Source organism: Trichoplax adhaerens, genomic scaffold (assembly GCF_000150275.1).
Source record: "Trichoplax adhaerens TRIADscaffold_3 genomic scaffold, whole genome shotgun sequence".
In the NCBI taxonomy this organism is placed as follows: Eukaryota; Metazoa; Placozoa; class Uniplacotomia; order Trichoplacea; family Trichoplacidae; genus Trichoplax; species Trichoplax adhaerens.
Genome location: NW_002060945.1, coordinates 1,443,867 through 1,467,110, shown reverse-complemented (window position 1 = coordinate 1,467,110; position 23,244 = coordinate 1,443,867). Strand labels below are relative to the sequence as shown.

The 23,244-nt window shown below is 34.0% G+C and overlaps 2 protein-coding genes across 2 annotated transcripts; both read left to right on the top strand.

Annotated features, from left to right (window-relative positions):
• Positions 1-4,895: 4,895 nt before the first annotated feature.
• On the top strand, positions 4,896-7,755 carry TRIADDRAFT_54169 (uncharacterized protein; the record flags this gene model as incomplete). The annotated part of the gene is made up of 9 exons (XM_002110806.1): positions 4,896-5,006; positions 5,685-5,791; positions 5,949-6,063; positions 6,411-6,436; positions 6,556-6,655; positions 6,799-6,918; positions 7,067-7,237; positions 7,366-7,483; positions 7,616-7,755. The coding sequence occupies 9 exons, from the start codon at positions 4,896-4,898 to the stop codon at positions 7,753-7,755; spliced, it is 1,008 nt and encodes a 335-aa protein (XP_002110842.1).
• Positions 7,756-11,052: 3,297 nt separating this feature from the next.
• Positions 11,053-18,463, top strand: TRIADDRAFT_54168 (uncharacterized protein; the record flags this gene model as incomplete). Its single annotated transcript, XM_002110805.1, has 17 exons — positions 11,053-11,073; positions 11,654-11,762; positions 12,464-12,666; positions 12,866-13,052; positions 13,200-13,262; positions 13,772-14,076; positions 14,207-14,530; positions 14,695-14,872; positions 15,025-15,171; positions 15,334-15,569; positions 15,801-15,995; positions 16,100-16,342; positions 16,546-16,839; positions 17,004-17,220; positions 17,354-17,523; positions 17,663-17,833; positions 18,332-18,463. The coding sequence occupies 17 exons, from the start codon at positions 11,053-11,055 to the stop codon at positions 18,461-18,463; spliced, it is 3,195 nt and encodes a 1,064-aa protein (XP_002110841.1).
• Between the last annotated feature and the right edge of the window lie 4,781 nt (positions 18,464-23,244).

The following is a 23,244-nucleotide window of genomic DNA, read 5'->3' as shown; positions in this document are numbered from 1 at the left end:
CGTTGTCAACGTGATTGCAATATACTACCAGCGATTAATCTTCTGTCGTTGTCATCATTGAACCGTGGATATCGGATGGATTACTTTCCCTTGATTCCAACTGGATTCTACCACGTCCAATGGACTTGACTAGCAATAACCATGGCTACAATCATCCGCCGCCTAGCTTTGGCTAGGCCAAAGCGATTCCTCTACCGGCTAGCGGTAATGGACGTAACAGTAGCCTATCGTCCTGTTCCTACAGTCTACCGTGTACCGTATACTGTACTGTAGGGAGCGTGGGTGAAGTCCTGTCGACTACAGTGAAAAGTATCCTACCTTGGCTACAGTACTGTGCTGGACACTACCGAGTAAACTACGGAATGGAACGGAACGCGGATGCGCAGTTCAGCTTCCGGCGGAATGCGCCTGCGTAATTGCTTCATTCCCTCAAAGCGTGTAAAATACGGAATGCACCTGCGTATTTCTTACATTGCGCAAAAGTGGGCAAACTACGCACCATGATACGATACTGTACAGTACAATGATGACGCCATGGCTACAGTACTGTACAGTGTACACTGTACAATACATTCAACTCTGCTTGTGGTCCCCAACTCTACAGTACAGTACGGTACTATACTGTAGATTGCATCGTCAAGCAATACTGTAGGAAATACAGTACAGTACAGTACACTAGCTCGACTACAGTGAAAAGTATCCTACTCGGGCTACAGTACAGTACAGTACAGTACTTTATCAACGCTCCCTACTGTACAGTACTGTACACTGTAGTAACAGTAGCTCTACTGTACTGTACTGTACAGTACACTGTATACAGTACAATGTATGATGTACTGTACTGTATGTACTGTACATGGGTACACCAATGCAAGGTGCTGTCAACTCATTGACGAGAACCTGCTAGTCAGCTTCATCGCGCTCACCTACTGCGCTCGCTAGATATCACTCTTGACACGTCATGGCTAAGCAATATAACAGCAGGACTTCAAGACTTTCCTTAACTAACTAATACTGCAGCATAGTAAACTAGACTGGCGATGACAGAATTGGAGAGGAAGATGGATCTAGTTGATCACGCTCACCTACTGTGCTCGCTCGATATCACTCTTGACTACGTCATGGCTTCGCAATACTGCGGCATAGTAAACTAGACTAGCGATGACAGAATTGGAGAGGAGATGGATATACTGTAGTTGATCACGCTCACCTACTGTGCTCGCTAGATATCACTCTTGGCTACGCAATACTGCAGCATAGTAAACTAGACTAGCGATGACAGAATTGGAGAGGAAGATGGATCTAGTTGATCACGCTCACCTACTGTGCTCGCTCGATATCACTCTTGACTACGTCATGGCTACGCAATACTGCAGCAAAGTAAACTAGACTAGCGATGACAGAATTGGAGAGGAGATGGATATACAGTACTGTAGTTGATCACGCTCACCTACTGTGCTCGCTAGATATCGCTCTTGACCACGTCATGGCTACGCAATACTGCAGCAGAGTAAACTAGACTAGCGATGACAGAATTGGAGAGGAGATGGATATACTGTAGTTGATCACGCTCACCTACTGTGCTCGTTAGATATCACTCTTGACCGCGTCATGGCTACGCAATACAACAGCATGACTCCAAGACTTTCCTTACTAATACTGAAGCATAGTAAACTAGACTGGTGACGGAAATATTTAGACATAGTAGACGAGTATTAAGTCATCACTACGTAGAAGAACAACATGCTGTAAATCTGTAGCATAGTAAACTTGACTGGTGACAAATTATTTGGACATAGTAGATGAAGTATGATGTCATCGCTACGTAGCAGAACAACATGCTGTAAATCTGTAGCATAATAAACTAGGCTGGTGACAAATTATCTCAATATACTAGATGGATGTTCAAGTGATGACTATGCAATCGAACAGCATGCTGTAGCATACGTAGTAAGCTAGACTCGTAACCAATTATTTTGACATAGTAAATGCATGTTGAAGTGATGACTACGCAGTTAAACATCATGCCGCAGCATACTAAACTACACTCGTAACGATAATAGTTTGATTTGCTATAGTAGATAAATATAGATATACCGATAAATAGTCAGTAAGAACGACGTAATAGAGTAGCTTAACATCAACAATTTGCCAATCAATGCTGTACAATGGTAAACTTGACTCGCAATGACCGCATTTCCAGATCCAATGACGACGGAAATGCCTATATTAACCAGAGTCATGAATTGGACTCTTTTCTTGACCGATGCTGGTTCTTACAGACAACTGGAACCATATAAAAGCGTTACACGCAATAATAACTGAATAAAGCTCCCACATAAAAAAGGATCTTCATGTTGATGGACTCATTACCACCTAAAATAAAATCGGAAGTATTTTTCATTCGCATCCAACCCTCTTGCCTAAATGCATCCAAGATATACAGACTTCCAGACGATGCCTATGCACGTACAAATCTTGCTCATTTACAATTCAATATAGAATAAGCACCTAGGGGTATCCTTGTTTGGGCAATTATTCAAATGAAACGATTGGACTGTTGTGAGTCGAGGTAGTCAGTAGGAGGTTGCCATTCGATGAAGAGATTTGAGCGATTAACGTTGTTGATTTTTCACTTTGCTAAAGTCGTTCACTAGGTGTAAACTACTGTAGTGTACTTGCAAGGTCCAGTGAACAACAGTATAATCACGAAAACTTCTATTCCAAACTGCTAACAGTCTGATGATCAACGCTCTTCCAAGGGAAATCATTTCCTTCCATTATTAGCAAGTCAAGACTAATTCAACTTTCTTCATCCTTTCTTAAAAGAAGGATGCTATTGCGTCATTTCTTATTTCAGAATCATCGAGGTTATGCACTAACAGTAATTCTTCTTGCGGAAATCACCGTATCAATAAGCCATCTTAGTGTCGATGACGTCAATCAATTAGGCCAAGGTACGCATTTTTTTCCCATTCGATCCTAAAATGAGATCCTATTTACATATCGATATAAAGACAAATTCATAATGCAATACTCCAATCTCCTCAAAATGCCACAGTAGGAATGAATTGAGAAATAACGTGTGCCCTAAGAATGAATAGTTTATTTAGCAATCACTGATGCATGCAATCAAATTCGTAAATAATATTCAGGTTACCGCTATGGAATAGAATGAGAATTGAAGAATGTACGTGACGAGTAGACTATGAAATATGGATAAAATCGACAATGTAATACAAAGACAGAAATGCCATGGAATTAATATCAACCCTATTTCTACCTATCTTATGTCTTATCATGAAATCATAACGCTGTAGTAAAACTCAAAGCTAGTAGTTTATGATGAAGAATATGCAGTATGATTCGTCCAATTCACAAGAAATCGGTATTGATGATTTTAAAATATCCTGCAATGGATAAACTCTTCCATCAATCGATTGTTTATTTACGTGCATACAAGTAAATAGTGGAATACTTAACACAGTGTTGGTCATTTCTTTGAAGTCCATTTTCTTTTCTGAAAATGTTGTCTACTCTATTAATAGCATTCATCTAAACTTTTTCTACGACTTGATTCACATCATTCACGAAGTAATCACATAAAAATATTTTGAATTGCTTCCATCTTTCATTGTTTTACAATTGCATTGCTATTTCCAAGTTAGCAGATGATATCTAAAGTAGTAGTTATTGGATTTAAGTTAATCGCACAAACAGTAAAGCGACTCCATCGCAATTGTTTATGAACGACTTGTATGCAGTAACCACTCGTATTTACAGGAAAAAGCTACGATTCCTTCTTGTATCCTATACCTTTTCCCCCTTTGTTCTACTAAAACAGTGATCGATGATAATTATCCAAGTTTAAGCGCAATAATTACGATCCTACACCACTAAATGTTGTGCTACCTTACATGATCAGCTTGCAATACAATAAAAATGCCATACAGTAGGCAACGCCGTAAAAGATCGACTGCAAATCAATTATTCTCTTCCTAATTTGCATTCGCAATATTAGTTTACTATTATTAATCTTGCATTATAAATCATAAACGTGGTAACCTTGTTGCTAATTAAATAATATCTTCTTAATAAGCATTCGTTAAATAAGACTACTGCTATTAATCGAACATTAGAAGTCATAGGCGAACAACCTTGTTATAAATAAATTAAATGCATTCTTGCTAATTAGAATTCTCAAAGTAACACTGCTACTATTAATCGAACGCTATAAATCATGGGCATTGTAACCTTATTGCAAATTAGATACACTCTTGCTAACCAGAATTCTCAACGTAACACTATTACTATTAATCGAACGCTATAAATCATGGGCATTGTAACCTTATTGCAAATTAGATACATTCTTGCTAACCAGAATTCTCAACGTAACAATGTTACTATTAATCGAACGCTATAAATCATGGGCATTGTAACCTTATTGCAAATTAGATACACTCTTGCTAACCAGAATTCTCAACGCAACACTGTTACTATTAATCGAACGCTATAAATCATAGGCATGGTAACCTTATTACAAAAAAAAATGCTCCCTTTTAATCGGCATTCATAATGTGCTCGTCAGACTACTACTATTAATCTGATGTTATACATACGTATGACATTATACACGTAAAACATGGCAACCGCAATGCTAATACTTACTTTTTTCCTAATTATAACCAGCGTTTACAACATAAGACACCTGCTATTTATCTGACATTATAGATCATAGCTATGGCAGCCTTATCCTTAAAACCATCCCTGAACATATTAATATTCAAGTTAATAACCATGGGTTAGCCTCGCTACAACTAAGGTTCGATTTATATAGACTTGAAATATTTATATACGATAGTGATTGCATTGCATCATCATTTTATAGCAAGATCATGACAAACCATTTGAGAGATTTATATCATATTGATAGTGCTATTCCAAAGCAAGCAACTACGATAAACCTTTACAGCCGCAATATATTGGTGGTTACTGTTCCAGACGAGGTAAACTTCAACTTAGATCCTACTATAGATTTTAATCCAGTGATTACTTAATCAAACTGGTCAATAAATTTATCCTAAAATTTCTCGTATGGCTGAAGATAGATACCGAAATTACTACCTATATAATATATGTACGAGTATAGTACGTATATTTTACACATTTTCTATTTAACCTGTATATCATAAAATGATATGGCTATTAATGCTCTGTCTAATGCTTTTTAATCTAGAAATTTTACATTCAAATTTTCTAACAAAAAATTATAAAGTACCATTTAAAGTTAAGATATTATCATCAATAATGTCACGTTATACGTAACATAAAATATTCCATTTCATATGGAAATTACATTAGTGCAGTGTATTAATTTTTATCACTAGACCAAATAAATAACGTTTAAGGCTCACCATGATTACTAGGCCTACTAAGTTGCCTTTAAGACTATTCATAACACAGTAACCTAACATAAGATACAAAGTATAAAACAAAAACTTGTGAGTGCTCAGTTTATCATCATAGTTATTAAGCGATCAAAGTGTTCCTCACTGGAGTAAATCTACATAATTATAATTGAATTAAAAGAGTTGAAATTTGCATTCTCAACTTTATGATCATGAAAGATTGTTGAAACAACCCATTTTAATAAAATTGCTCAATAAAACACCGAATGGATATAGGTTACAATACAAAATGATCCCGCTCCTAGAGCCAATTTTACTATCACTGCTGTGGGCCCAGGAGAGACTGAAATCATCATGAATACTACTTCTCAAGAAATTTCAAAGTACTGTATATTATATTTGCTGTTTATTATTACTTCAATGTTCTTCGGTTATTTTCAACAGTGCACAATTGTGATCACTTCTTAAACAGGATGTAAAATATCGATTTTAACAGAATAACATTAACCTATTACTTCGATCTCTCCTAAATTATGACAGTATATCTCACAATTATATCAAGGTAGAAGTTATTCGTTCTCAGACACTATTGGTGATTAATGCAATTATTGGATGGTTATATTTCCTTGCTTGGACAATATCATTTTATCCGCAAGTAAGCCAAGTAACAATACCGGTACTGCCTAAACTTTATCATATACATAGACAGTGCTAGTATTCAGCTTTCTTTATGAATGTGAACTAAAAAGGGTTTTATCGGCTGTGAATATCATGCTTTCATGACTCTACCATTAAGAAATATCTTGAGGCTTTAAGATATTGCCCAAGTTTTCACTTAGCACATAATAGCTATCTTATGAAATATAGTCAAAATATCAAAGCATTACAGCCAACAAAGTATATGGACGCAAATTAATATTATCATTAATAAAAAAACCTTAATTGAAGTTGATTTTGGATTAATATAATCATTAAGTTACTTTAATTTAATAATGACTGTAGGTTCTAGAAAATTGGCAAAGAAAAAGGTACCGGTGGAAAATATTGCTATTAACTTATTTTCAATTAATAAAAAAGAAAGTACAATCTTTATTGTATGCATAGTAAAATATAGTATATGACATGCATTACGGCATTTTTTTCTTAGTGTCATTGGATTAAATTTCGATCTAGTGGCTTTAAATCTGATCGGATTTTCTGCTTATGCCGCATTTAATATTAACTTATTTTGGGTAGATGAAATCAAGGTAGCCATACTATTTGGATTAAACATAGACCTAGCAACATTTGATAATGTTACCTCAAAGTATTAACCACTTGTAGTAGATTGTTTATTCGGCAATGATACAACTGTTTTGATGCCATTAATCCTATTCATTGTCAATCTTAGAAAGAATATAAAGCCTTGCACCCTTATGAAATAATTCCTGTAAAAGGCAATGATGTATTCTTTGGTATTCATTCCGTTATTCTGACAATCTTCTTGATTCTCCAATGTATACGCTATGAGGTAGGCTAATAAATTCAGTGTGTAGCCCATTTTAGTTGTCAATTATGTGTAAGTACAGTACGTTATGCTGTAATTTTTTTTCAATTTTTAATTATATATCCTTAGTAAATATGCGATAACTTGTAACTATTTTGATGGGTCTATCTAGCGTGGTAATCAAAAAGTTTCTAGGACCGGCACTATTTTGGTATCTGGGTCAACCATATTCATTTTCGTATCACTGATACTAGCCATAGTGGGCAAGATATCGTGGCTAAATTTCTTCTATTATTTATCCTACGTAAAGTTAGGAGTTAATGTAGTAAAAAACGTGCCACAGGTAACAAATACAAAAGGCAGTAGTCAAAATGTAGAGCCTTTTCAAGATATTTACGGAACGATTAGATCAATAGAAGTAGTAAGGAATATTGGACTAAAATGATATTATTTATAACGAATTTTTCAAAGGTGTATTTAAACTATAAGCGTCAAAGTACCGAAGGATGGAGTATAACTGGCGTCTTATTAGACGTTGTCGGAGGTGTTTTTAGCGTATTGCAAATGATCTTAATTGCATATAATCATGGTAAATATCACTATATTAGATTTGTCTCATTATGGCAGTGAGATTTTATGTTACATCCAATCATACGGTTATCATTACCTTGATTCAATGATTTAAAGTTTCTCATCATATCTGAAATATCTATTTTACTAGATGACTGGGGATCAATGCTTGGAAATCCGACCAAATTTGGGCTAGGTGTATTATCCATTGCTTTTGATGTTATATTTATTATTCAACATTATATATTGTATAAAAGAGATAAAACCTACGTCACCTTGATAAATTCTTAAAATATTTTTCTGAAAGGATTATTAAAACTGATCCCCTGATCTTTGATAGCATATATGATTTTATCAAAGCCTATCGGCTCAATATTTTTTTGATACAGAGTAAATTTGCTATTGCTATTATACTGTATTGTTACAAGTGCTGAAAGAATTGTATCTTCTGTTAGTATCATATAAAATTGAAATGAAATAGACTACTTCTGGAACTTTTATCTTTTTTGATTTAACCACACCTAATTTTATTTACGAGATAAAGATTTTGAAGCGTACATTTTATTGTAAAGTATCTCCATGATTTACAGTATAATGCTGTTATATGAATCTTTATATATTTTAACTTGATTTATAGACTAATTTATTCCATTTCAGGAATTGCGTCTTGAGTATATGCAGTCATGTAAGAAAGAATGTATCATAATTTCGATAGAAGAATGCATTAAAATCACGCGAATAGAATTTTTATTGAGATCGGTAATTGTACATAGTTGTAATACAACCAATGCAGGTCTACGTTAAAGCTAAGTCTCTTAAATTTTTTCATTCTAAATTTTTATGTATGCATGGTTCAACATAGCAACTTTAGAATTACATTCTATATACATGACATAAAGCGAATGCCTTTACTCTCTACTATTTCATTCAAAAGTTTATACAACTACAAATGCTCTTACAATAAATTCATTTTTCATATGGAAGCTATTAACAAGTATACGTGCACAGATAGATGATCTGTCATTTAGAAATTGTTCGCTATCTATGATATTTAAAAACTAAATTTACATCTGGTTGCTATGCATTCTAACTTTTAAAGATTATGATCTTGAGTTTAACCAGTAAATGAAATCATAAATTGCAAAAAAACTTCGTCAGTCGATAATAATATAATTAGCATTCAACTCCTCATACATTACTCACTCACTCTTTACTCATTACTCACTCTTAGACTATTAAAAGTAACATATGTGCTCTCAGTTTAATTCTATAAACAGCAATTTGCTTACTATGCATTACTGATTATTTAGGAATTTTCTCTACGTAGAATTCACTTTCTCAGTATGAATACTTTAGAGTAAGCATCATGGCTTTGTATATTTGTATTCTTAACATAAGATGATAGGTCACTAGGGATAAGATTTTCTACAGCTGAAGACAACTCAAATGATATTGCTTTAAAATTCCTGCTCTTAAAGAGTTCTTCATTACTAAAAAATGTGTAGTGCATTACTATCATGAAATACAAGAAATTTACTAAAATATCATAATATTCAATGATTATGATTTTCCAGTTTCCTTGATGTCGTAGCATGATATGAATCTACCATGTCTCGCCATCTTTTACTATTGTTAACTAACTTCTTTATCGTGATGTCCCATTGTTAACCATAGTTTATTACTATACTGCTTTCCGTTTATCATTGCTACCTTAAGAAAATATGTAAGAGATAACCGTTTAAGCTAGATGAAATGTAGTTCAGAATTCTAATCATTCAAACCACCCTGAAGGAAATAAGCTATTATATTTGCCTTCCACGCCTACATTGCTACTAAAGAATCAATGTTAATAAATTCATGGTACCATATTGACTTTGACCTATCATAAGCTGGAATGATTCAAAGAATTCAATCATGAAAATTAGACCACGCTTCATCTCAATCCGAATAAAAGATGCAAATATTTTTGGCAAGTAAAAGCTATGCAAATAAGTTACTAATTTTATAGTTCTGACCAACCCCTTTCACTTATTTTAGCCGACCTTAGTAGAGTAAAGTCGTTCGTATACTAGACTAATGAAGGAATGTCGTAGTATTTAAATAGTATAATCTAACAGAATATATTATCGGGACTTTTCGACAGATACCCACTAGATTTAAAACGAACTAATTTTTAATATAGCATTGCGACATCATGCTGTTTCATTTAATCGTTCGTCAAACATTTTGATCATTCTTTAAACAGCAATGTTCAAGCTCATTATCAAATATTATTTTAGCTTCATTTATAGTCTTGCATAACGCACCATTCGTACTTACTCTTCTGAACATAACTTCAAATATTATTACAATAAGAGAAAAAATAAGAAGCTAAAATTTAAAAAATGCGGCCGTCAGATCTCATAAAACTAAAATCAAAATCCATGAAATTTTTAAATAAAAATGTAAAATTTACAATCAATTCATTTCCATGATTCTAATGTCATTACACTTATGTTTATTTCAAATTATGTGACAAGGACAACTATTAACTTGACCTTGTTGGTAAGCCGATAAAGTTAATGTTCGTAATCTTATTCATACGCAAGTACTGTATATGTAGTATCTACTCTAGAGAATAGAAATTCTAATAGAAGCTATAATCGATCACTTAGAATTCTCTGATCTCTTTATTGATCAAATTAGCTATCGTCTTCAGTAAAGCAATTGGTAAAATATGGAAATCACTTTAAAGTGGACAATTTATATGTTCCCGCTGATATTGTTTGTACTAAGTAATTATGATTAATCTTGTCTGCAACTTATAAAATAGTGTGGTCAGACTATGATATCCTACCTAAGGTGAATAAAAGATGATTGTTAAAAGCTACTATTACTTGCACTATTGACATTAAATTAATTTTCCTTACAGTTCTAAAATTGAATCAATTTAGATAAAGTATTCCTTTAGCTTAAGTTCTTAATTTGGAATAAAGCTCATGACAGTAATCAGTCGCCTAGAAAGTAACATTTACCATATAATGCATTAGATAGCGTTGTATACTTTAGTTATAATAAGCTACTCTACAGTAACAAAGCTATTTTCCTAAAATAAAGCTTAGTAATAGCGAAGACAAATTCAGTTTCGAATTGGAATACGAGCAAGTATAACTATATTAATGTATTATTTGTTCAGAATGATTCTCCAATATGGTAGTTATTTTTATCAATAATTAGATGATTTAGCAAGGTAAGAAAAAGGGAAGTTAAAGGTAATAATTAATTAGAAAAAATCGGATATTGAACTTTACGATATCCAATAAATCATTTCCAAACTGCGATGGCCATTTGTTGCCGGCATCTACGCCTTCATAAACTTCAAATAGTTCCGGACTCTTACATATGGCTTAAAACAAATATATTAGCGATAGACCAATAACTAATCAGGAAATAAAACAAATTTTAACTACAGAAGTTGTTATTTAAGATCAATACTCTACGTATTTGCTTCGTCATTTCTGAACTTTTCAATCACTCCAAGGTACTACCTTGAGGAGAGTCGATTTTCTCAAATTTATTTCATTATTCACAACCGACGGCATCCCCAACATGTCGTCACTAAGTGTTCAGGTAAAGTATTTTCACGGCTGTCGTATCTATTTGCTATTAATCAGTTTATAATACACTAATTCAAAGTATTAAAATGTCGTATTTAAAGTCTACGAATTAGCTCTAATTAAATTAACTATCCATAAATAGCAACATACACATTTTATTGCTTAGGACTGATACCGACGTTTCGGCCACTTTTTACAACTGTCTTTCAAATTTAGTTATTAGTTTTAATTGTAGTCATTTTTCGACAGGATTTAAAAATATACCAGTCCAAAATAGTTGTTACGATTATCTTCTAAATTCATACTATACTATTTCGAAAGTTTATCTAGGTCGTAAATATATGGTAAGATTAACTACCTTAAAAATATTTACAGTACCACACAGTGATGGAACACAGCACCGATCTTGCTTTTAGGGCATCCTAAAATTTGAACGCACGCTATCAAGTATATGGCTAGATATTACATTCCTTTCATATTGAATAAATTTTGATTGATTAATATTGTAGAATAGAGAAATTGTCGTTAGCAGAGATATTGTAATATTATGTTTAATAGTGGAATGTACTCTTGTAATGTTTACCATCATTTAGAAAGATGAATTAGAAGCCTCCATTCGTAATTTAACTACCACTGCCGAAATACCATTGTCACCACTTCTGTTATCAGGAGAGGCAATGTCCACTGACGATGTTAAAGCAGGTAAGAAAAAAGACGATTTCTCATAGGTATTTGCAGAAGAGGAAAAAGTCAAGCCGTGATATCGTTTTAAAATGTGACTATTTTTAAACCGTAATCAATACCGAAACATGATTGTCAACAAGTATTTGAAAGAAAGGCAAAGTAGTTAAGAATCATTTCGTTGATGTAACTTTTACGTTTGTTATACCTTGTTATATTCCTACTTTCAGTTTATACTTAGTCAAGATTTAGCTTATATGTACAATATATCGAAAATAGCCTCTTGTATGTCTAATAACATAGTATTTGAGAACACAATATTACGATAAAATGCGTGAATAAATTACTCTTAATCAATAGAACGATGGCCAATCTTTGATATTTAGATGATGAAACACAGATGTTACGGATCATTTAGAGGGCAAGCTATAGATTCACTTTAGTTTCGATCATCACTGTAGTAAAATTACCTTGCCAGTTTTTAAATATAGTCTACGAAAGAGAGGCTATTACATAACATCTATTAATAGCCTAAAGGACCAAAGAGTATTTCCTAACCATACCTATTTCCTATGCTACCATAGAAATTTTAAATTTCTACTTCTAAACTAATAAAGTACCTTATTTTCACGGCGAAACTTAAACTTAATAGTGAATAAATTTAAATCTACTGTGAGATTATTGATAACTTTGCATTTTGTACTTATACATGAAATTGATAGACCAAAACTCGGCGGAATTAGGACAAAATATTAACGCCGACCAAACAACATCTGCTAGTGCTGATGATTTAAAAGAATCCCAGCCAGTATCAGATAATACTGAGGAAAAGGAAGCAAATAATGAGCCAAAAAAGAAAAAGGGACCGAGTTTAACTATTCAAATTCCTCAGGAAAACAAATTAATCGATAAAACTCCTCATCCGGTATTAATAGAGTATAACATATTCGCGCATTTATATCGAAATCTTTAGTAATCGCTGATTTTTTGAGTATTTTATATCGAAATCTATTGTAAAATTCTGGATACTTTTACTCTCAGATAATTACATTGCGAGCATATTGAGTAGATGAAATTTTACTCAAATGAGTTCAAGAGTTGTAATTGTTATAATGTTTTTGCAGGTATTTGCTGAATTAGAAGAGCTGGTTGCGGTTGATGATAGTGGAGAAGAGTTAGCTTGGAAAGAGAAAGCACGATGGATTAAATTTGAAGAAGATGTTCAAGAAGCAGCTGATCGATGGGGAAAGCCACATGTGGCTTATTTATCATTTCACAGCTTGTTGGAGTTGAAGCGCTGTTTAGAAGTCGGTAAGTTTATTCTAAGACATTTAGGAGTACTGAGGTGAAAATCATATTTATTTCAAGCTTTTCTAAATACTGCATTGCTGCTCTTTAAAGAAGAACATTAAGTCTACGTTAGATGAATGAATTAAAATTGTAAACTATGTATTTCAGGTACGGTTATGCTAGATATGAAAGAAAGCGATTTCGGCAGTATTGCCATTTCTTTAGTAGAAAGTATGATCTTGACCAATGATACCGATGTGCAGACTGGTGCCAAAATACTTCAACTTTTACTACTAAAACATCAACATCAATCACGACATCATCATCATCATCATCATCATCATCATCATCATCATCATCACAAGCACAGAAAAACCTCTCAAACGCATGAAGGTAAATCAAACCATAATCTATTTGTTATGCAATCTTATTTATTTGTAGAAATGCTTTAATCATATTATACAAACATACAGAAAACTAATATTGTAAGTCAGTACTTTTAAAGTAAAGTATTACGTTAACTGTAAATATTAATATTGCGATCTTCGAGATATTATATAGAATTGCAGTTTAACTAGAGGAAATCTACTGTAGAGATTTTTTCAAATTATTTTTTACTTTTATCCTACCGGTTTACAGTTCAACTTTCAGCATATGATTATATATACCGTAGGATCCCGTTTTTTAATCACAGCGCTATCTTTGTTTAATTTTACCATATTTTTACCTGCCTTTCTTAGCTCCTACTCGAAAAAGCGATTCTGGTTCTAAGGGTGACATATCCAAAACAGAACTATACCAGGATGCCCCTGCTTCTGGAGCTGGTGTTCGTGACGTTCCTAATAGTGAAAATGTTGATTCAAGCCAATTTGTTAGTTTAGAAATGGTAAGTGATACAGCAGAGAAAGCATCATCTAACGATGAACAGGCACAGAATCCGCCACAAGCTGAGGTATTTACACCATTTGTTCCCATGACTCCAGTATCGCCTAGTATGCAGCAAGCAGAGAAAGGTGTGTTATCACCATCGGTGGCATTTTTGCAGGTAAGCAACATTTCGAAGAGAGCTGGTTACTAAATTGTCATAGAATGTTGGAGAGTAATTCCTTTCTCTTATTTACTCAAGTATCCAACTTGTACTCAGCCCTGCTGTCATAATAAAATTTATCTTCTAGGAATCGAGGGATCAAATTCGTGCTAATTTAGGCAAATCAGTGACTAATTTAGATAAACAGGAAGAGATTGAAGAATGCGACGATTCAGGCATATTACGCAAGATTCCGTCAGGTTCTGAGGCTTGTACCGTCCTCGTCGGTACCGTTAATGACATGAAAAAGCCAATTGTCGCCTTTGCGCGATTGACGAAAGGGAGACGATTAGGCAATTTAGCCGAAGCACCCATACCAGTTCGTTTTATTTTCATCATGATGGGTCCGGAAGATGATACTATTAACTATTACGAAATTGGAAGATCAATTTCAACATTGATGTCAAATGAGGTAACGATACTACTAGCTTAAGAAATGATATCATACTTTAACTTTGTATGCATTGAGAGACGCAGTCGTAAGAAGCAAATACATACTTTACCTACTGTACTTGAAATTGTCTAGTTTCTTTTAATCCGTCTTGACCGCTCGTATTTTGCTATTTTACATTGTAGAGCTTTAATCAAGCAGCTTACGCTGCTGAGACACGCATGGACTTATTGAATGCGATTAACCAGTTTCTGGATCAAAGCGTTGTCTTACCGCCTGGTGATTGGGATAAAGATATGTTGGACCCAGTAACGCTACCAGATAATTCTAACCGTATCGGTAGTACAGTCAGAATATTAGCAGGTAGTGAAAAATGATAATTGTGGGTCTTTCTAAAGTATACGCGTATTACGAATGGCATTAACTTGATGCATGGTTTTACATCCGTAATTTGGATGTAAATATGAAATAAGATTATAAAGGCTGTATTAAGTGGTTGTTTTGAAATGCATTAGATGAGAACGAGCTATCACCACGATTTGCCGATGTTCATATGGTTGGACAAGAAGAAAATGATCCATTGAAAAGAACAGGGCGATTATTTGGAGGCTTTATCAATGAATGCAAGAAGCGCTATCCTTATTACGTTAGTGATTTCAAAGGTAAACAATCAACTGTTCTTCTTGTGATATACGATAGTCACTAATTGGCATTTGGTAATATTGCTCTATAGTATGTTTTATATAATTTCGTTTTCTAAATGAAGTTAATATTTCATGTAATAATTTTGATCGTAATATTTTTGTGCACTTTTTTTATTTTAGACGGATTAAATTTTCAAACTTTGGCAGCTTTTATTTTCATTTACTTTGCATGCATTTCACCAGCAATTACATTCGGAGGTTTAATTAGTTCAAAAACCGACGGTTGGATTGGTGTAAGCGAAATGATATTAGGTACAGCTATTATTGGTCTTATGTTTGCATTCTTTGCTGGGCAGCCATTAGCTATCATAGGTTCTACTGGGCCTATATTGATATTTGAAGAAATTGTTTATGAGGTAAGTTGCTTTATTAAATATCGTAGTTCTTTATAAATTAATGATTTTACAAGTGAGCACACATTATAACATAGAGAAGATGCAAGATAGAATCTTTTTTAAATTTATAGAATTATCAATTTACTTAATTAAAAGACAATGCATGCTTTCTATCTACTTTAAACATATGTTTATGTTACGAAACAAAATTGGAATTAGTATTGAGTTAATTTACTATTTGACATGTTATAGCTGTGTGGCCAGTTTAATATCGAATATATCGTTTTCCGATTCTGGATCGGTGCGTGGGTTATGATTATATGTTTTGTAACCGTGGCATTAGAAGGAAGCTTTCTTGTACGCTATTTTTCACGATTTACTCAAGAGATATTCTCCGCTTTGGTATCCATCATTTTTATCTACGAAGCTTTCTTTAATCTCATTAAGGTATAATAGTAATGGAAACTTTTTATATACTATCGAAACAGGGGGCTATCAATTTGATAGAATTCTTTCTTGTCGTTAATGACACTAAATTCATTTCCTCCTAGATCTACGAAAATCATCCTCTCATAAGCGATTATTGCACAGTGGTAGAAAACAATCTTTCCACTACCAACGCCACTATACCTATTTCATTTTTCAATAGCAATATATCAAATACAACATCTGCTGTACAAGTGATTCCACCTCGCCCCAATACCTCTTTACTTTCCACTATCTTAATGTTGGGAACATTTGGTCTGGCCATGTTCTTCCGCCAATTTAGAAATAGTCAATATTTAGGACGCCAGGTAAGATATGCTTCGGAGTGATTTAAGGCTCTAATTCAATTAGGTTTATTGAAAAGGTTAATTTTGGTGACCAAATTGTATCAACGTTAAATGTTGTGTTATAATTGTCTGGTCAATTTTAGAGCCGGATTGCAAAATATTCGTTATTGATGATTGGATACTATTTGCTAATATATGTCGTTTAATATGGTTTTTCATTTTAGGCCCGCCAAATTATCAGTGATTTTGGTATCCCAATCTCAATTGCAGCCATGGTAGTCGTTAATCTTTTGATTCATGGTGTTTATGTTAGAACATTGGAAGTACCAGGTGGTCTATCGACAACTTCTCCACATAAACGGGGCTGGTTAATAAACCCTCTTGGATTAAAAGAACCTTTCCCGGTTGGATTAATGTTTTTAGCGGCTGTTCCAGCTTTGCTGGTTTTGATTTTATTGTTTATGGAAACAGAAATTACATTGCTTTTAGTTAATAAAAAAGAGAATAAGATGAAGAAGGTGCGTATTTATAATGCTATGCTCGTGTTGGCAGTTAACGTTAAAGTACTCATTTCAATTGACAAAAAAAGAGTACTCTTACTGATTAATTGTAATTATTCATCGCTTTAATTTATTTCAATTGCTTGCTTAAGTTTGCTACACTGTGTATCTACTTTGATTAGGGATCTGGGTTCCACATTAACTTACTCCTTGTTGGTATTGGTGTCGGTATAACATCACTTATTGGTGCTCCATGGATGTGCGTTGCCACTGTCCGTACGCTATCTCATACTTTAAGTGTTACAGTCATGAGTAAATCAAATGCTCCTGGAGAAAAATCCCAATTAGTTGAAGTTAAAGAACAACGAGTTAGCAATTTACTCATTCATATCATGATAGGTAAGTATACACACTGCTGCATATATTGATATCAAGATATAGGCTTGAAAAATTGAAAGGAAAATAACACTATCATCACTATAAAATTTAAACTTTTATTGTATTAACATGGCGTTATTGCCGTTATCTTTAGGCGCTTCCTTATTCTTAACTGATGTCCTTCGATTAATCCCTATACCGGTTCTTTATGGTGTTTTCCTATACATGGGATTTACGTCCTTAAACGGAGTTCAGCTAATAGAAAGAATTAAGATGCTGATTATGCCTTCAAAGTACCATCCAGAAACTATATTTGTTCGCAATGTAAGTGACTGCGACTAAAATTTTACATTCGATACCTTGGTACATAAATATTGTCGGACTAGTGCGGTACAAGTATGTCAATTATTACCTACACATAGGTGGCTTCTTAATTAGTATCTTTAACTTTTTATCTCATCAGGTGCCAACAAGAAAGATTCATCTTTTCACTTTAGTACAAATTGTATGCATCGTCGTCCTTTGGGTTATCAAATCGACCGATGCTTCTATTGCTTTCCCACTCTTTATAATTTTGACTATTCCAGTTCGCTGGCAAATGAAGCACTTTTTCACGAGAAGAGAACTGATAGCAGTAAGTCTCGTTTCTAGGCAAACTTTATCACATAATCAGCGAATTATGAAATAAGCAGTATTTTCAGGCTAGTTAAAAATATTATTGAAAGATTTCGGAACAACCTTGCCATTAAATTACAACTATTAAATCAGCATGTATAGCTCGTATATTAAGTTCATTATTCCTAGTGAGATTCATTAAATCACTCCGTTGATACATAGTAGACATTGACGAAAGTAGAACTACGTTTTTATTCGAGTCTATTCTTTTCTTGTATATTCTGAATATGAACTGATCTACAATATTTTAATGGAATTTGATTTTTTATGTCATTTCTTATGAAATGTGTTTACAGTACGATAATTATAATCATTACAAGGAGTTTTCTATATTACGGTTATTAAATGTAATAATGACAGATTCAGTAACCTTTAGCTGTTAGCTACTTTGATTAGATTTTTCGATTATTCCTACTTATCGTAAAAGGCTATTAAATTTTTGATTTGTTTTGCATAGCTTGACAACGACGGTAAAACTCCATTACCTGACGATGAAGAAGATGAAGTTGAAGTTAAATCGCCGGATTTTGGAGCAGGTCATAAAGATGGAACTGAAACTTCTGTTAAATCTGCTGCTTCTCCAGTCTAGATTAGTCCAAAGCTTGATCAATATTTATTGGACGTTACCAAGCTGCCACATCTACTGTAGTACTTGGCAAATTTTAAATAATCATTGTGTCAACATTTAAGTTAAGACATCATATGAATTATAAAGGTTAAATGATCATATTATTGTAAGGCGATGTTCTTGTTGAAAATTGTTTAGCTATAGAAAATGTTGATTAATTTCGACATATCTTATATTGATAAAACGCTTCATGCTTAAAGCCTATAACTATAATGCGTGGCTAACGCGGTAGTTTCTTCATTCGATTAGAGTAGATCAATGATGATTACCACGGTAACATTGAATTATAAAAGATCTGGAAATAACTGTAGTCTTGCAATTCTGTAGGCTAAGCTAATAATATTGCCATGCTATTATTTATTCGATATAAATAGATCCAAGAATAAAGATGAAATCTTATTCCGCATTACTTATATTCATGCTTAATTCTACGTGTATGACTCCCTTCATATTAACCGTATAGTTGATTGATTGCAGATATACGTCGAGTATAATTAGGCTGGAATACAGTGTTGAGATTGTACATTAGATCTAGTTATTTTCTTATGATATATCCAGAAATGCCGTTGAAACAGCTATACGCGTATAACTTTAACGCATTTGTCCAAACATATCTGCCAGTTCTTAGCAAAATTAACCAAAAAGGTCTTAATTTATTTCGTTAAAATTTTGCAAATTTGCTTGGACAAGGATAGTGAAGGTATAGATTATGGAGGCATTTCAGCGGCATTTTTGGAGGTTTCACAAGTAAATGTTTGGGTCCATCTCTATCTGTACAATACCACTTCTAGTAAATGATGCCAAGCAGAATCGATCTGATTGATATTAAAATGTGTTTATGCTATACGACATTTGTATTACCAAGGACTTCTTAAAAGTCTGGTCTTACATAATTGTAGATAAGTTCATATGCTTGATTTATAAGGGGCATTTCAGCAGGTAAATGTTTAGGTCCATCTCCATCTGTATAATACCACTTCTAATAAATGATGCCAAGCAGAATCGATACTAAAATGTGTTTATGCTATACGATATTTCGATGTATTGCCAACAACTTCTTAAAAGTCTGGTCTTCCATAATTAGAGATAGGTTTATATGCTTGAATTATAATAACATTGTTATAGCCTTGTGCATCCCTACCGAGAGCATAGTAGAAAAGCAAAATCAATCAAATTATTCTTGGTTTTATTATAATAAAGGGAGCGGAGATCGCAACAACACAGGCATCCCCCTAAAAGTAGTGGGGGTCACCTGAGGACGACCTTCCTCCGGCAAAAATTTCACGTATAACTACGTATACGATGCGAATCCCGCGTCACCAGGATTCAGTTATTTTCCTTACTCATTAGTTTAAGGCAAAGATCCATTAGAAAGGCAATTGATTTATATACTTACAATGAAATAGCATCACTTATGGGACAAATAATTTGCATAATGTGCCATGACGTCACACTGGTGGTATACCTATTTCGCGGGAAAATTGCAAACCCGCTTTGCATTTGATGGAAATTTGGCGGTTGGGGAAAAAATATTTTTCCTTGCCTTAGCTTTCTTCATGAGACAATGTATTCTTGTCTAATGTTTGATCAGCAGTCAAAGTTTAAAGCCAGGGTATATGAAATGATTCGTTAACGATATATAAAAGGTGTAAAGTATACTATCATTGGTTAAAACCATATCTGGTATTTCTGTAGAACGAGTATAGTACTGAACTGTAATATACAGTACAGTATGTACAACAAAATATGAGCCAGTGATCAGCGCATCAGCTGATTACAATGATTGTCGATTTAATTTCGAGGCACTAATGGATCTAATGATTCTAAATTAGCGTACTACAGTACACTACATTGACTTCAACATTATGAATGGGACATTTTTACCGGTAATTACGGTATAATTGACACCGGTCCTGTCGAGCGAATAAAAGTTTTTCTACAAACTGGCATAATCTTTTACCTTGGTCAGTCATTTGTTGTCTAAATAAATCTAGTTTAGAGTGTGTGAAATACTATAGTGAACTATACCCTGTCTGGATTGAATCATTATCTGGTCTTTTAACCGTACATGTGAGGTCTTCCATTGCAATAGCACAACAGTATATAGTCGTATCTAATTGGAGAGTAAAAACGGCTAATCCTATGGCACATAGAGTGAGCCTTTGCAGACGAACCTTGAAGGGCTTTTTTCTTGCTTGTCGAACAGCATCGAGCGACTAAATTTCTACGATAAACACCGTGTCAAAGAAGTTTTTTGTACTACTGTGTATACGCTGCATTCTCCATTTTCATTTACTGTACACCGCGTACAGTGTTAATATTGAGAACAAAGTAAATAAATAAATAAAATTAATTTGGAACTTTCATTATTTTACAGCCATTTTCGAATACCCGATCTACTGTACCTCTGGATTGGATTCATGGGTCAATTTATGCAACCTGTAGCGATGTTTCAGTAGTAGGGAATCGCAATGTCTGGTCATGACGGTCACGTCACGTTAACATAGCAGTGTTCCGTTTCACACCATGGCTGAACTGCCATCACACACACACTGAATCACCAGGTTGCACTCTATCGTTTACTATAGCTTTAACCATTAATAGGTTGTCCTTAAAAAGACGTTACGGTTCACACTCGGGTCACCTCACCACTGGATGGGTGGAACCATGGTGTAACCAGGACCAACTAGCTGTCGTGGCTCGATAGCCTAGAGGCTGTAACGTCTACAGTAATCGATACTGTAACATAGTCGCTCACATCATTTATTCAAATTGTATGCAATCATAGGAAAGGATATGAAGTAGTTGTTATCTAACGAAAAGAATAATCTACATAGATAATATTATAATCAATTCTTGTCGACTGCCCCGGGCCACTGTCGATGGAAATTAATTGTGGAAGACGATTTACTTTATTGATGGCATGATTATCGGCTAATTTCAGTACTGTGTCCATTTTTAATTGCAGTACCACTAAATTAATATAGTAGTAGAATCGAGTAGGAATGGAGAAGCAGGATCATGAAGCGACAGCGTTGGATGATCTTAATAGGAAGGAAACACTAGTACGGGTAAGTTACAAATAGAATATTTTTACAGGTATAACAAATGATCGATCAAACTGATGAAGAATAGAAATAACTTTTCAGCTTTTATGGAATGACTTTCCAATAACATACATGGTATGCTTATGTAAAATGATTTTGACATGATGGTAAAGGGTAGTAGCAATGTAGTGAGGGTTATTGTTGGTAGCATCGGCTTGCGATCGGCTTGAACTTTGAAGAGGGCTTTTTTGAACATCACTTGTACACGTTGTTAAGAATTGTTAGCATGGATGTTGCAGTATTGTCTATCGGATATTGTTGCTTTCCTTCCTAAACTTTGGATAAAGTAGCGAATCAAGATGGACAATTTTTGTTGAAATAAATTCGAAGCCATCAAGAGCTAAATTGAAATTACCTGCTCCAGTCCATTAATTCTATACGCACTGGGCGGTAATTGCTGATAGAGTAATGTTGTCATTAAGTTGGTCGTCTTTAATTAACGGATCTTCCATCACTTGCACGTAGACGTAGAATATGACTTTGACTGTATAGTATAAATTAGAATCATTTTAAAATCAACGAATAGCCATCTGTATACTATTTCATCGACAATGATATTCGATCGAAGTTTGTAGCTAGCCCAATGTTGATACGGAAGCGTTTATTCTTGTGTCTATTCGTTATGGAACAAAAATGTTTCATGCTGGTACAGTAATTTAAAATTCAACATTAGGTGCTAACCTAGGCCCCCCCAAAATTCGTATACGTTGTATCTACAGCCATTTCATAACAGATATTTCCTTTGACACTAGCATGATTGATATCACTTTGTATTTTATTCACTGCCAGCCAAAATTAGCCAACATGTTTCTCTTTGTTGATTAGACAGTTAATTTAGAATTGACAATCTTATCCAGCTATCCACATCTAATTCTACCCGCCTACGAATGCTTTCTCGTCAACGTCTACAGCATTCTGGACGGATAAGTAGCAGTTTAAAATTGTTTCTTATATATAACTCAAGGCGTTTAATGAGCTTTCAAGTTTTCCTGCTGATCATGCCATACTTTCTGCAAGGTGTCAAATTCCTTTTACGATCTACAGTCAATAACATCCATGAAGATTATTCAATCCCGGATCGATATACGCTATACTAGAGTAATTATTCGTCTAGTCGATATGAGGCCAACCCGATGTACAGCTGCAGTAGTAGTAGGGCAGATGAAGGTAACCAATTGCAATTAGCAAACACTTATTATTTTTCTCTCAATGTAATCGAGCGTTGTAGAGCATTACAGTAGCGTAGGAATAGCTTGAATAAGTCATTAATCATTAGAAAGAAAGCTAGGTTCCTTTCTAGCGATCCATGAATAAAGTCCAGAAAAAGAAAAAATAAATGTTAATTTATTCACACAGAAAGAAATGCTATGGAATAAAAGTTTGATTTGCTTTTCATCTCACATGTCAATTACAAATTCATTTTGCTAATGTGCCTATTTATCGCTAATGGCGACAGAAAGTAGAATTTTGTAGATAGATTTATTTCTTTTGGATTAGTTGCTATTTACCTTGAAAAAATTAACTGTATCTCGAGATGGGATGAAAAGAAGTAATGCTCGACTTGGCAGGTAGAACAAGACCAAGGCTTTTCTAAATGCATGGACTGAACTAGGTTGTCCCCACAACTATCCTTCA